At 43.1% G+C, this 15367-nt stretch overlaps 2 protein-coding genes across 7 annotated transcripts in view; both read left to right on the top strand.

The window, feature by feature from the left end:
* thbs3a (thrombospondin 3a) overlaps window positions 1–8614 on the top strand; it is a 26087-nt gene extending 17473 nt beyond the window's left edge. Inside the window, exons 18-25 of one of the 4 annotated variants that reach the window (XR_005208689.1) lie at window positions 1289–1467; window positions 1542–1590; window positions 1673–1869; window positions 2080–2252; window positions 4081–4220; window positions 4653–4776; window positions 6061–6109; window positions 6802–6937. Coding sequence is in view for 1 of the 4 variants with exons in the window: in XM_037783539.1 (XP_037639467.1) it covers window positions 1289–1467; window positions 1542–1590; window positions 1673–1869; window positions 2080–2252; window positions 4081–4220; window positions 4653–4714 (800 nt within the window). In the remaining 3 variants the exon portion in view is untranslated. The other 3 variants (XR_005208690.1, XR_005208688.1, XM_037783539.1) reach the window with 3 other exon arrangements.
* hjv (hemojuvelin BMP co-receptor) lies at window positions 8608–15367 on the top strand. Of its 3 annotated transcripts, none has more exons than XM_037783626.1 (4): window positions 8608–8744; window positions 11622–11751; window positions 13229–13680; window positions 14220–15367. In XM_037783626.1, exons 2-4 carry the CDS (start codon window positions 11670–11672, stop codon window positions 14871–14873), a joined length of 1188 nt encoding a protein of 395 aa, XP_037639554.1. In that variant the 5' UTR covers window positions 8608–8744; window positions 11622–11669; the 3' UTR covers window positions 14874–15367. The 3 variants fall into 3 exon arrangements, with proteins under 3 accessions (XP_037639554.1, XP_037639551.1, XP_037639553.1); XM_037783623.1 differs by having other exon boundaries at window positions 13229–13779; window positions 14238–15365; XM_037783625.1 differs by lacking the exon at window positions 8608–8744 and adding an exon at window positions 10070–10201 and having other exon boundaries at window positions 13229–13779; window positions 14238–15365.

The raw sequence follows: 15367 nt of genomic DNA, 5'->3' as shown, positions 1-15367 counted from the left end.
TTAGCTTTATTCTAGCATAACCTTAGCTTATTCTAGCACAACCCTAGTTTATACTAGTATAACATTAGTTTTATAATAGCATAACATTGGCTTTATGCTAACATAATGTTAACTTTATGCTAGCATAAAGTTTTCTGGCTAAGGTCCGTCCTATTTACTGGAGCAGTGAACAATGTTTCCTTTGCATAAGAACCTTATACCTGTTTGTCTCTCTCTCCACCTCCCTGTCTCTCTCCACCTGTTTGTCTCTCCATCTGTCTGTCTCTCTCTCACCTGTCTGTCTCTCTCCACCTGTCTGTCTATCTCTCTCCGTCTGTCTGTCTCTCTCACACCTGTCTGTCCGTGTCTCTCCACCTGTCTGTTTCTCTCCACCTGTCTGTCTGTCTCTCTCACACCTGTCTCTCCATCTGTCTGTCTCTCTCTCACCTGTCTGTCGCTCTCCACCTGTCTGTCTGTCTCTCCGTCTGTCTGTCTCTCTCCACCTGTCTGTCCGTGTCTCTCCACCTGTCTGTTTCTCTCCACCTGTCTGTCTATCTCTCTCCGTCTGTCTGTCTCTCTCACACCTGTCTGTCCGTGTCTCTCCACCTGTCTGTTTCTCTCCACCTGTCTGTCTGTCTCTCTCACACCTGTCTCTCCATCTGTCTGTCTCTCTCTCACCTGTCTGTCGCTCTCCACCTGTCTGTCTGTCTCTCCGTCTGTCTGTCTCTCTCCACCTGTCTGTCCGTGTCTCTCCACCTGTCTGTCGCTCTCCACCTGTCTGTCTGGCTCTCCGTCTGTCTGGCTCTCTCCACCTGTCTGTCCGTGTCTCTCCACCTGTCTGTTTCTCTCCACCTGTCTGTCTGTCTCTCTCCACCTGTCTGTCCGTGTCTCTCCACCTGTCTGTTTCTCTCCACCTGTCTGTCTATCTCTCTCCGTCTGTCTGTCTCTCTCACACCTGTCTGTCCGTGTCTCTCCACCTGTCTGTTTCTCTCCACCTGTCTGTCTGTCTCTCTCACACCTGTCTCTCCATCTGTCTGTCTCTCTCTCACCTGTCTGTCGCTCTCCACCTGTCTGTCTGTCTCTCCGTCTGTCTGTCTCTCTCCACCTGTCTGTCCGTGTCTCTCCACCTGTCTGTCGCTCTCCACCTGTCTGTCTGGCTCTCCGTCTGTCTGGCTCTCTCCACCTGTCTGTCCGTGTCTCTCCACCTGTCTGTTTCTCTCCACCTGTCTGTCTGTCTCTCTCACACCTGTCTCTCCACCTGTCTCTCTCTAACCTGTTTGTCTCTCTCTCCACCTGTCTGTCTCTCCAGTGAACGGCATTGGGGACGTCTGTGAGAACGACTTTGATAATGACTCAGTGATGGATCTGTTTGACGTTTGTCCGGAGAGCGCTGAGGTCACTCTGACCGACTTCAGAGCCTATCAGACGGTCATCCTGGACCCAGAGGGCGACGCCCAGATTGACCCCACCTGGGTGGTCCTGAACCAGGTGACCATGATGACATCATCATCATCATCCTCTTCATCACTATGTGTCCTCTAAACGCTGTGTTTTGTCTCCAGGGGATGGAGATAGTTCAGACGATGAACAGTGACCCGGGTTTAGCCGTGGGTACGTGACTTTATTTATTATTGAGTCCAGGTTCACGTTTAGACCAGGACTACAGACCCTAACCTCCTCCGTGTGTCTGCAGGCTACACAGCGTTTAACGGAGTCGACTTCGAGGGAACGTTCCACGTCAACACGGTAACCGACGACGACTACGCCGGCTTCATCTTCGGCTACCAGGACTCATCAAGTTTCTACGTGGTGATGTGGAAACAGACGGAGCAGACGTACTGGCAGTCGATCCCCTTCAGAGCCATGGCCCAGCCCGCCCTGCAGCTCAAGGTCTCTACTGGTCTCTACTGGTCTCTACTTTATTCAGAGCCATGGCCCAGCTGTGTAGATAATCTACATATATATAATCTACATAGATGTAACCTGTATAGATATACTCGACATAGATATAATCTGTATAGATATAATCTACATAGATATACTTGACATAGATATAATCTGTATAGATGTAATAAAATGATGCGTGTGTCGGTCCTGCAGGCGGTGAAGTCTCGGACTGGACCAGGAGAGTTCTTGAGGAACGCCCTGTGGCACACCGGAGACACACCTGGAGAGGTGAAGCTGCTCTGGAAGGATCCACGAAACGTCGGCTGGAAGGACAAAACCTCGTACCGTTGGCACCTCAGCCACCGGCCGCAGGTGGGCTACATCAGGTGAGACCAGAACCAGACCTGAGGCTGGGCTGGACCAGAACCAGAACTGAGGCTGGGCTGGACCAGGACCAAAACCAGACCTGAGGCTGGGTTAGACCAGAACCAGACCTGAGACTGGGTTAGACCACAACCAGACCTGAGGTTGGGTTAGACCAGAACCACACCTGAGGTTGGGTTAGACCAGAACAAGACCAGATATGAGGCTGGGTTGGGCCAGAACCAGAAACAGAACCAGAACCAGAACCAGACCAGACCTGAGGCTGGGTTAGACCAGAACCAGTACAGATAGTGCAGTATTCTGTAGTACAGATACTGTAGTACTCTCTAACCCTGCAGCTGTGTGTTCTCTGTCTCGTCCTCTCTCTACTCTTTACTGTAGTACTCTGTAGTACAGATAGTGTAGTACTGTAGTAATATAATAATATATTGGATTTATATAGCGCTTTATATTAATCTCAAAGACGCTTAGTACTCTCTAACTGTACAGCAGTGTCTTATCCGTCTCGTCCTTTCTCTACTTTTTGCTGTAGTACTCTGTAGTACATAGATACTGTAGTACTGTAGTACTCTCTAACCCTGCAGCTGTGTGTCCTCCGTCTCGTCCTCTCTCTACTTTTACTGCATTCTTTCCCCTCTGAAACTTCTTTGTGGCTCCGGGGCCCCCCGGTACTCTATTGTACTCATCTCCATGGCGACCAAAGCCCTGGCAAGAATCCGCCTCGGCAACCGTTGATATGCAGATCAGACGAGAGACGGAGAGACGCACTGGAAAAAGTTTTCACATAAAACATACGAATACAACTGTCAGACTTTATTAGAGACTATTGATGTTTTAATGATGATGAAGATGAAGATCAGTGTGTTTGGATGTAAAGTTCCTGTTAATCTTTGAGAGAAGTAAAATACAGGGTTACTGTAAACACAGACAGAAACTGGTTAAATATGTATTAACAACATGAATGCAGTTTGTGTCAGTGTTTTTTTTATATCTAGACGTTATTTAAACTGAGACAGAAGATTTAAAGGAGCCGCTGACTCACATTCTTCAGTCAGTCAGAGAGAAAAGAAATAAAAGAGGAGGATTCTGTACAAAGTCTATTCACTGAGCTGAAGAAAGTACAGAGGACCTGGTCTGTCTGACTGACTGTCTGTCTGTCTGACTGTCTTAAGTGGAGGCAGAATAATTCTCTGAACACGTTAGTTAAAGCTGGCTAGCAAGTATTGTTGGCTTGTTTTTTTAACAATAACTGAAGAAAATACTAGTTTCTCTCAATATGTTCTGTCACTCACTCTCCAGGATCACAAGTGTTAGTTGAGAAAGTTAACATTAACCAATGAGACCAGATTAGCCGACCTCTACACCGCTGGAGACTACTTCAGGAGGAGTAGACGGCTGGCTAACGTTAGTTAACTAGCTAGATTGTCTGTCTCCTGAACTGGCTAGCTTGTTCAGAGTCTGACAAGCTAGCTAGCTAACGCCTGCTCTCCTCCCGGTGAAGTAGTCTCCTAGCGGCGAGGAGTGAGGCAGAGGGACCGTGACCCAGCGCTGTCCGCTGTTGGGCTCATTTTCTGTAGCATGGTGGAATTAGCAAGGTAGCTAGCTAACTAGCCAGTCGCTAAATGAGTAAAATTTAACATCTTAATGCTTCATCCACACACTCTTGTCACAGTGTAACAAAGCACAGTGCTATCACCAGATGAGTGACAACTTTGTTCAGCTCACTCCACCCGTTCAATTTTAATAAACTTTGGCGTGTCCCTGTGTGTCTCATTGGGGAGCGTTTGGTTTCTAACCCGGCATGTCCCTGTCTGTGTGTCTGTGTTTCAGGGTGAAGCTGTTTGAGGGGAGAGACATGGTGGCCGACTCTGGCGTTGTGATCGACACCACGATGAGAGGAGGCCGGCTCGGTGTCTTCTGTTTCTCCCAGGAAAACATCATCTGGTCCAACCTGCGCTACAGGTGTAACGGTACGACCTCTGACCCCGAACACACACAACAGGAAACATTAGAGCATCAAACCAGATTCACAGGAACTTTTAAAGCCACAAATAAAATGAGTTGAAGTGAATTCATGTGTTTTCTGAACATCCAGAGAGAGACGATCACGTTGATGCTGTTGACGTTTTTCAGTGAAGTGATTGATAACGAATCAGGACTTGTGGATCGATTAGCTTCAGATGTGTTTAGTGATCAATGAGAGGTTTAGTTATCACAGAACTTCATTGTAAAAACAGAAGATTTATCTTTTCGTTTTGTGTTTATGTTAAATTATAATTCATCTACAGGAAGTGTAAAGTAACACTTTATTAATGTGTTATAACATATTAAAGAAGATGAACTGTGTTATTAACTTGTGTTGCTGTCAGTTCATGTTTATTTATTAATTTCACTTATTTCAGACACGGTGCCCGAAGACTTCCAGACTCATCGTAAACAATTTCTGATGCACATTCAAGTGTGAGAGCTGCAGAGGACCTGAACGCACCTTTAAAGAAATGACCCTGCGGGGGCTCCGTACTGCAGGTGTGAACGGTGTTGGTGTATTTTTCTGTTCAGTCATGTTTCTCCAGGCAAACTATACAGGCACAATGAGTAGGATTCTCCTAAAAAACAACATATAGACTGATAAAATAATCCCTCTCCATCACTTCTGACCACTGGCAGTGTGTGGTGGTGTCTGTATCTGCAGCCCTCTGTCTAGGTTTTATTATTCTGCTGCGTTCGGGATGTTCTGGGCGTCAACCTCTATAAAAACGTAGCGACCAGGTGCCGGATCATAAGCACGCATCCAAGAGGAAGCTATGAAAATGGCCGACAAAGCCATTGTTCCAAAACGTTGGCTTTCCCCCACCGGAGGAGGGGTGAATGTTGTGTTTACAAACTGCCACCGACCAATCCTCCTCATTGTGCCTTTAACTCTTCAGTTAGACATCATGTTTAAAAAGACAAACACACTGTAAACACATCTGAAGAGCTCATCTCCAGTCCGACGTTGCATCACGCCATCTGTCCTCTAAATTATGTGTCATTTGTCTTTTAATCACGACGTTTCTGACTCAAATAAGTTGAGTTTAACTGACGGACAAACCTTTAACAATCAAACACCCTGCTGAGAAGTGATAAGCTCCCGTTACAGATGGAATATTCCTTCTACATGTTTCTGAGTGTTTTCAAATGTACATAATTATCTGTGTTGAAATAAACTCCCGTCCGATACTTTTCCTAAAACAATGCTTTTGTTTTCCATGATTTTCACACTAAAATCTCTAGCGGTCACTGTGGCCTTCAGTGACATGTTAACATGCTAATGTTCACCTGCTTAGTTTAGCATATTAGCATGCTAACATTTGCTAATTATCAGTAAACACAGAGTCTATGGAGGACTGAACCTGCCAAAATTAAAATAAATGAATAAATAATGAAATAAATATGTCATTAAATGTAGCAAAAATAGTATTACAAATAAATGTAGCCATTAATTAATTGATAACGTGACATAAATTGATAGTTCTAATAAAATAACTAAAAAATAAATGCAAAAATTAAAAACAAAAATAAATGAATAAATAAAAAATAAATGTAAAAATTATTAATAATAAATAAATGTCATTAAATGTAACAAAAATAGTGTAGCCATTAATTAATTGATAAAATGTGACATAAGTTGTTACTTTGATACTAGAATTAAACAGAAGAGTAAATAATAATTTGTCACATTTTATCAATTAATTAATGGCTACATTTATTTTAATATTATTTTTGCTGCATTTAATGACATATTTATTTATTTATTTTGTATTTTTGCAGGTTCCGTCCTCCATAAGAGTCCAGCTGATGAATGTCATTAGTTCTGCAGGTATTTAGTCACAAACCAAAGTATTGGACATGTTGACCTGATGATGGCGCTAGATGAAGAGTCAGAGGATCGTTAAAGTTATTATGATTCATCCTCTGAGGGGAAACATGAATCTATCCATCCCATAATAGTTGAGACGTTTCTTCTACCTCGTCTTTCTGAGCTCCAGCGGCGTTTCTCTGCTGCCGTCTGGAGGTGGGGGGTCGTGACCCCTGGGCCGGGGAGGCCGGGACGAGTGCAATATTGGAGGGGGGACATGACAACAGTGCACCGCATCCCGGACCTGCCCGACCCCGGGAGGAAACACGCCACACGCCCTGAAAACACACACACACACACACACACACACACACACACACACACAGGAGGGGAGTTAAAACACCACAGAGGCTGCGTTCAACGCATTCAAAACGTTCAAAACGTTCAAAACGTTCAAAACGTTCAACTGTTCAACTGTTCAACGCATTCAAAACGTTCAAAACGTTCAAAACGTTCAACTGTTCAACTGTTCAACGTACAGATATTAATCATTTTAAACATGTTGTCATTGAACAAAATTCAGAGTTTAGCAGAACTGTCTGAAATCTCTGTGATATTAATGTTATAGTATAATATAATGTGTGGATTATATTAACATAAATGGCATGACATTTAAACTAAACTGTTGCATTCAGGTTCTTTCTGCTCCAAAGTTTTTTACAGTTTCACTCCAATGAAGAAGTTAAATCAACATGAACTCACCGCTCCACTGCAGCTTGTCTCTGTGTGGTTGATGAGAGGTTTCTGATCTGTGGAGGGTCTCAGTCCGTCTGTCCTGGTTTTGGTCCGGACCCCCCCCCCCCTCTAAACACTAACAAAGGCTCTGAGCTGCTCAGTGAGGCGTGGAGGGGCCTCGCTTCACTCTTAAAGGGCCAACAACTTAACCTGTTCAACCCTGCTGGACCTTCCATCTGTTCACACCATCATATTCAATCACACAGAACTTTATTTACAACTCTAGTGAAGGTGGAAGCAGCTGAAATAAGCAGAGTGTTCGTCTATATTAATATTTAATGTCTTCAGTTTGATGATGATGAGCAGGATGTTTTAATGCAGCTTCATGCTGTCAGTGAGTCAGTGCTGCTTCCTGCTGTCTGTCTGCTGCTACTGCACATCGAGCTGATCTGAGATCATCATCTAACCGTTCAATGACTAAGTTTCTATAGAATAGCAAGCTTATTAAATGAGCAATAAATATTAATATTTCAAATGAGAAAATAGGTTTCCTCTTGTTACGTTTTTTAACTGGGGCTGTGAATTGATTAAAACATTTAATCTTGATTAATCGCAAATGAATTGCGCATTTTTGATCTGTTCAAGATGTACTAACATGGGAGTGGACAAATATGCTGCTTTATGTAAATGTATGTATATTTATTATTGGAAATCAATTAACAACACAAAACAATGACAAATATTGTCCAGAAACCCTCACAGGTACTGCATTTAGATAAAAATATGCTCAAATCATAACATGGCAAACTGCAGCCCAACAGGCAACAACAGCTGTCATTGTGTCAGTGTGCTGACTTGACTATGACTTGCCCCAAACTGCATGTGATTATCATAAAGTTGGCATGTCTGTGAAGGGGAGACTCGTAGGTACCCATAGAACCCATTTTCATTCACATATCTTGAGGTCAGAGGTCAAGGGACCCCTTTGAAAAAGTGACATAACAGTTTTTCCTCGCCAAAATGTAGTGTAAGTTTGGAGCGTTATTTAGCCTCCTTCACGACAAGCTAGTATGACATGGTTGGTACCAATGGATTCATCAGGTTTACTAGTTTCATATGTTGCTAGTATCTTCACTCTAGCTTTAAAACTGAGTCGCTACAACCTAAAAATCGCAAGTAGCGTTAATGCATTAAAGAAATTAGTGGCTTTAAAACAGTCCTAGTATGTACTCAAAGTATTACAAGTAAAAGTACTTCTTGTGCAGTGTTACATTATTATCTATTATACTTAATCTCTATTACTGCTGATTTTTATAATTATAAACAAAAGTCACAGAAGCTGTCAGATAAACATAGAGCAGTAAAAAGAACTGTATTTCTCTCTGAGGTGTAGTAGAGGAGGAGTAGAACGTACAGAACATGTAAATACTCAAGTACAGTAGCTCAACGTAGTACTTAAGTAAATGTGTTTGTAACTGATCTTTAAATCATTATTAACATTTATATAAACATTTGTTACAACTTTCAGAAAAACTCAATGAAATTCAAAGTGAACTTTGTGTCTTCGTTAAACTGAAGGTTTTAAATAAAGTTTCAACTTCCTGGAGGTCTGAAATAAAAATAAACTGCAGAGTGTGTGTGTGTGTGTGTGTGTGTGTGTGTGTGTGTGTGTGTCAGTTGTCGTGCAGCAGGTGCTGGTTGTTGGTGATTTATTTAGAAACGACTGAAGCTCCCAGTCAGCTGTGAACGCACCGCGAGGCAAAGACCAGGACCCAGAGTGGGACACCACAGACCCCAGAGTCTTGGACAGACCTGGACAGAGACCTGGAGAGTCCTGCAGGTTTCAGAGTCCCCCTTTTGGACGGTTCCCCTGAGGACAGACTGAGGACATGGACGGACTCTGATACTGAATCAGTTGAAGGTGAGACACAAATCTGTCTTTACATGTTTCACTTCAGTCACAGTTACACTGATAATAATAATAACTTATAATAATAATAATTGTAATGTATAATAATAATGATGTATATGAATAATGTATTCATACCTTATTGTTGCTAAACAGGATGAAACTGTTTCGATGTTTTCTTGAATGAAAAGTTGTTTTAAGTCTGTTTACAGACAGAGGCTCTAATGAGAGACATGACCCAGGTGCATTGTGGGAAATGTAGGACATCTCTGCTGCTCAGATTCTCATACATCAAACTCCTTTAATTTATCTTTAAATATGTATAAAATATATGGTTATAATATCTGTACCACAGGATCGTCCTGGTTATATCAGGCCTCTCAGAGTATTTGTACAGTGTGGTATTAGTACTTTTACTGTAACAGAGTATTTATACAGTGTGGTATTAGTACTTTTACTGTAACAGAGTATTTATACAGTGTGATATTAGTACTTTTAATGTAACAGAGTATTTGTTGTTCATGCATTATCATTATTATTATTATTATTATTATTATGTAGTAGTAGTAGTAGTAGTAGTACATCAGTACAGAAGCTTGTTTTGCTGCAGACGTCAGAAAACTGACATGAAAATAATAAATATATAAACATACAAATAACAACATATATAACTGAAGTGGTCAGGATGAGGTCAGTTTTATTTGGTATATTTAATATTCAGTAAACAAAGACAGTAAAGAATGAATCCATCCGTCACTGAGTCTCAATACAACAACAGAGGAGGTATCACTCCTCCTAAAATACGTGAGATTTTACACAGTAAACAGCTGCAGCAGTAGGACCAGTTGGTCACGGACAAACCATCAAACAACAAACTGCTGAATATTAAGAATCATTTTTTAAGTTTCCATCAGTTTGATTACACACAAAGTACAACCACAACATCAGAAAACATAGAATACCAGAATAAACATTAATACATATATTAAATATAAATATAATAAGTGTGTCTATATATGTATGTGTGTGTGTGTGTGTGTGTGTGGCTGTAACTGTGGGGGGCAACTGGGGTTTAAATTTAGACTTCACACATGCACACACACACACACACACACATACACACACACTGAGCCCCTCCCACCTGTTAAAGATCAGCTGACTGCAGAAACATGCCATCATTCGTTCATTTTAAAGGAACAGTGCAATATTTTCTCTTCAGATGTTCAGATTGAGAGATTGATGTCTGGTTAACTTAGCTTAGCATAAAGGGCCCCGCCCCCGGCCTGCTGCTGTTTGTTTTGCAGGGGGAAAAAAAAAGACAAACAGACGAGAGTCCAAGTTACAACACAGAGAGATGAGTGAGACACACCAAACCCTGTGTGATTTTTGACTGATTCTGGAGTTTGTGGCAGAAACGAGTCGAGTTTCATTCATGAGTTTGTTAGTGAGGATCAGCTGTGGCTCTGCAGGTAGGCCTCACATCATCATCACCATCATCATCATCACCATCATCATCATCACTCAGTAGTTTGATTTATTTCAAGAAAACATTAAAAGTATTGATCAGCTAACTGAAGCCCAAACTGATCAACTACAAACCACCAAACATGTTACTGAATCGATGAATCAACTGTCTGTGAACGTTTCCCTCAGATTACTGAACAGAAACACAGTTCATACATAGATTATATATTGTTACAGATTATATATCGTTATAGATTATATATAGTTGTAGGTTTGTGATCTCTGTCTGTTGAACTACTGACCTCAAATCAGATGTTGGACAGTGAATACAGCAGTGCTGAACTGTGCTGCAGCTTCGTCAGCTCTGTGATGATGTCAGTAAATGTGGATCAATAAGAAACATGATGAAGAATAAAGACTGATGAGTTTTAGAGAGAAAGATGATCACAGATGAACTCATTACTAACAAACTATCACATGATGATCAACTCTTACTGGGAAACACACAGAGAGATAACTGGAAACTGACCTCAGACCAGAGAAACAGCACTGAGTACCACAACCTTTACTGCAGTAAAAGTACTAATACCATACTGTATAAATACTCTGTTATAGTAAAAATACTAATACCACGCTGTACAAATACTCTGTTATAGTAAAACTACTAATACCACACTGTATAAATACTCTGTTACAGTAAAAGTACTAATACCTGTTAAAAATAAATAAATAAATAAATGACTCGATAAATAGATAAATATGTCATTAAAAGTTGCAAAAATAATATTAAAAATAAATCTAGCCATTAATTAATTGATAAAATGTGACATAAATTGATATTTCTAATAACATAAATTAAAAATAAGTGCAAAAATAAAATGAAAATTTTTATTAAATGAATAATTACATTTAAAAATTGATAAAATTAATACATCAATAAATAAAAGGGGAAATTAAACAGAAGAGTAAATAAATTACAGAATTAAGACAAAGATAAATAAAGAAGCAAATTAAAAAGCGATGTCACAATTTATCAATTAATTAATGGCTAAATTTAGATTTATTATTATTTTTGTTACATTTAATGACATATTTATTTATTTATCGAGTCATTTATTTATTTATTCATTTATTTTTTGATTTTGGCAGGTTCTGTCCTCCGTACCTTCCACCCATCCATCCATCCATCCATCCATCCATGGTGGCAACACAGAGCTTAGCTATACCACCATGCATGTTAGCAGTGATTGGATGCCAACATTTAGCTAATGCTAATAAGTGCAGCCCCACAGAGCTGTTAGCTGTTGGACTCTAGTCTGTTTTTTTTATAACAAACAGGAAACCCTCAACAGGAAGTTGGGTACGTTCAATGTTGATTAGCCTGTGACATCATCATCACCCCCTCTCTCTGTGTCCATCTCTCAGAGTCCAGGTGATCTCTGGGACTCCGCCCGTCCTGGGTTCAGTCTGCTGATGGAGCCTCGGGCCACGGCGTTACCATGGAAACACTGCATCCAGCTGACTCTGCTGCTGGTCCAGCTGAGTTCACCTGAAGGTACGAAGAGTCAGTTGACCTGAGAACCACTTTACATGTTAGCATCAAGCTAAATTCTGTCTGTTAGCCTTCAAAATAAAAGATTTTACAACAAACACAGGAATCAAAGTGTGAACAAATCACACAAATATAAACTGGGGAAAAAAAGTTTGTAAACTTGTGTTTGGTGGATTATTTCTCTGTTGTTACAATGCTAATGGTCATTGTATTTTACATCGTTGGAAAGCCTGTTTATTTACCTTCACAATGATGTCCAACTTGTAAGGATCATGCATTTGTGGGATGAGCAGCACAGCTGATTATGTGGGTAACACCCAAGAAAAATGTGCCAAAATGCTCTGCCAATGGTAAACAGTGTATTGTCATAAGGCTACCAGGAAGCCTGCAATGACTGCCCTTCACCGTCAGGCCCGTTTGCGCTGGTGTGGACAACACAGACAATGGAACCTGAACAAGTGGGGGAATGTCATGTTCAGTGATGAGTCCAGGTTCTGTCTGCGAAAGATGGATGGCAGGGTCAAAGTATGGAGACGACAAGAGAACGCTATGCTGATTGTTGCACAGATGGAGTAACAGCTTTTGGTGGGGGCAGTGTCATGGTGTGGGGAGGTATCTCCCTCACTGGCAAAACAAGGCTTGTCATCATTGAAGGCCATCTCAATGCAGGGAGATATCGGGATGAGATTCTGCAGCCAGTGGCGATCCCATATCTCCACAATCTGGCACCTAACTTCATCCTCCAAGATGACAACGCTCACCCCCACAGAGCCAGGGTTATCACAGACTACCTCCACAATGTGTGAGTAGAGAGAATGGAACGGCCTGCCAAGAGTCCAGACCTCAACCCAATTCAACACTTGTAGGATCAGCTTGGGCGTGCTGTACGCGTTAGAGTGACCAACACAACCACGCTGGCTGACCTGCAACGAATCCTGGTTGAGGAATGGAACGACATCCCACAGCAACGTGTGACCAGGTTGGTGACCAGCATGAGGAGGAGGTGCCAGGCTGTTGTGGCTGCGTATGGATCTTCCACCGCTACTGAGGCTCCTGACGGTGTATTAAATGAATAAAGTGTAAAATAGCCAATATGTCTTGTTTGTTCCTTGTTACTGATAGAGAGTTCAATCATCCAATCCACCAAACAACTCAAAACAAGAGTCAATACCAACAGGAGAATACACTGTTTACCATTGGCAAAGCATTTTGGCAAATTTTTCTTGGGCGCTCCCCACATAATCAGCTGTGCTGCTCATCCCACAAATGCATGATTCTTACAAGTTGGACATCATTGTGAAGGTAAATAAACAGGCTTTCCAACGATGTAAAATACAGTGACCATTAGCATTGTAACAACAGAGAAATAATCCACCAAACACAAGTTTCCAAAAAAATTTTTCCCAGTGTACTTTAAAAAAACAATAATAACATTTTAATATATAGAGTATGTTCTGATGTTTAAATCTTCCCTCTCCAGTCGGAGCTTCCTGTCGGATCCTGAGGTGTAACTCTGACTTTGTGGCTGCGACGTTGGACCTCAGTGGTGGAGGTGGAGGAGCAGCTGGAGCAGCTGGAGGAGCAGCAGGAGGAGCAGCAGCTCTCAGCAGGGAGGCGGTGAACGCCGGTTACTGCAGCGCCCTGCGCTCCTATGACATTTGCACCAAGCGGATGGCGCGTGCGTGTCGCGGTGACCTGGCCTATCACTCTGCGGTTCAGGGCATCGAGGACCTGCTCATCCAGCACCGCTGCCCCCGGGCGGGGCCCACCGCCCAGCCACGGCCCCTGCCTCAGGGCACGCTGTCGGGGGACGCCTGCCTCTACGAGAGGAGCCTGTTCACCAGAGAGGGCCGGACGCCGGAGTACCTGCATTGCGGCGTGTTCGGAGACCCGCATGTTCGGACTTTTAACGACGACTTCCAGACGTGTGCTGTGCAGGGGGCGTGGCCTCTCATAGACAACGAGTACCTGTACGTACAGGCCACCAGCGCACCTACAAGAGGGGAGACGCACGCCACCGCGCTCACCAAGGTGAGTCACACAGATCAGAGAGTACCATCAGCACACCGATGCCATATCGCCCTGTCGGGGTTTATTTCACAACAATGACCCGCTAGCTGTACATTATCCCGCTTATTACACGACTACTTACTGAAGAAATCAATAATTTGACACAAAAACGGTCCTCCAGAGTCTGACATCAGACTGCGCCCATAGCAACGGTCTGTTAGACATAGCAACTGTCTGTTATACGTAGCAACGGTCTGTTATACATAACAACGGTCAGCTATACAAAGCAACGGTCTGTTATACAAAGCAACGGTCTGTTATATGTAGCAACGGTCTGGCAACGGTCTGTTACAAAGAAATAACAGCAGAACGCTGTGATTGACCAATCAGAATCAAGTATTCAACAAAGCCGTGTAATAAATTAGGAGAATCCCTTTTGAAATGAATCAGTATAACTAAAGCTTGTTGTTTCTCCTCAGATCACCATCATCTTTAAGAACTGGCGTCAGTGTATCGATCAGCAGCTGTACCAGGCCGAGCTCGATAACGTCCCCGCTGCGTTCGCCGACGGCTCGGTGGCAAGCGGTGAGCGGCGAGGTCATCACAGCCTGACGGTACGGACTCAGAGTCCTGGCCGACATGCCGAGATCCGAGCGGCTCACATTGGCACGCTGCTGGTGGTCCGTCAGAGCGGACACTCGCTCGGCCTGTCGGTCCGCTCGCCACGCAGCATCGTGGAGGCCTTCGGGCCCGAGCAGGACCTGCAGCTGTGTGTGTGGGGCTGCCCCGCCTCCCAGAGACTCAACACACTCCGCCCGCCGCCGGACTCCTCCTCCGCCGCCAGCGCAAAGGCTCACTGCGCTGCGCTGCTTCCTGCCAGAGACGTCTACTACCAGGCCTGCGTGTTCGACCTGATCACCAGCGGAGACCTGAACTCCAGCGTGGCGGCTGTCAGCGCACTGCAGGACGCCAGAAGCATGATCTCTGACACGCAGCGAGTTCACCTGCTGCCAGTCGCCTCCGCCGAGCAACACCGAGCACCGCTGAACCCGACGCTGCTGCTGCTGCTGCTGCTCGGCATGCTGGGAACTCTGACCACAGAGCTGTCTGTTTGACATGTGATGAACTGGAAGATGACATCACTCTACACAGACACACACCTGTGGTCGTGTGACTGCAGCACATCCAACATGGCGTCCTGAGCTGGTCATAGGCTGTATTCAAAACCGCCTACTACATACTACTGAGGAACGCAGTATACAGTATGCAGTATACAGTACAAACTACATACTACTAACGAATGCAGTATACGGTATACAGTACATACAGTTCATAATACATACAGTAGGCGAGGTAGACTGGTCCGATGCATACTGGAGATTTGTTTCCAAATCAGTACGACATCCAGGTATTTTTGGCGTACTTTTACTTTTTGCTTTTGTTCGCATACTGCATACTACATGCTACATGCTGCATGCTGCATTTTGGCCAAATTAATACGTACTACTAGTATAGTATGAGGTTATACTACTAGTATAGTATGAGGTTATACTACTAGTATATTATGAGGTTATACTACTAGTATATTATGAGGTTATACTACTAGTAT

The sequence above is a fragment of the Sebastes umbrosus genome, chromosome 11 (assembly GCF_015220745.1).
Source record: "Sebastes umbrosus isolate fSebUmb1 chromosome 11, fSebUmb1.pri, whole genome shotgun sequence".
Lineage (NCBI taxonomy): Eukaryota > Metazoa > Chordata > Actinopteri > Perciformes > Sebastidae > Sebastes > Sebastes umbrosus.
The sequence above is the reverse complement of the archived record's forward strand: the minus strand, read 5'-3'. Positions and strand labels throughout refer to the sequence as shown.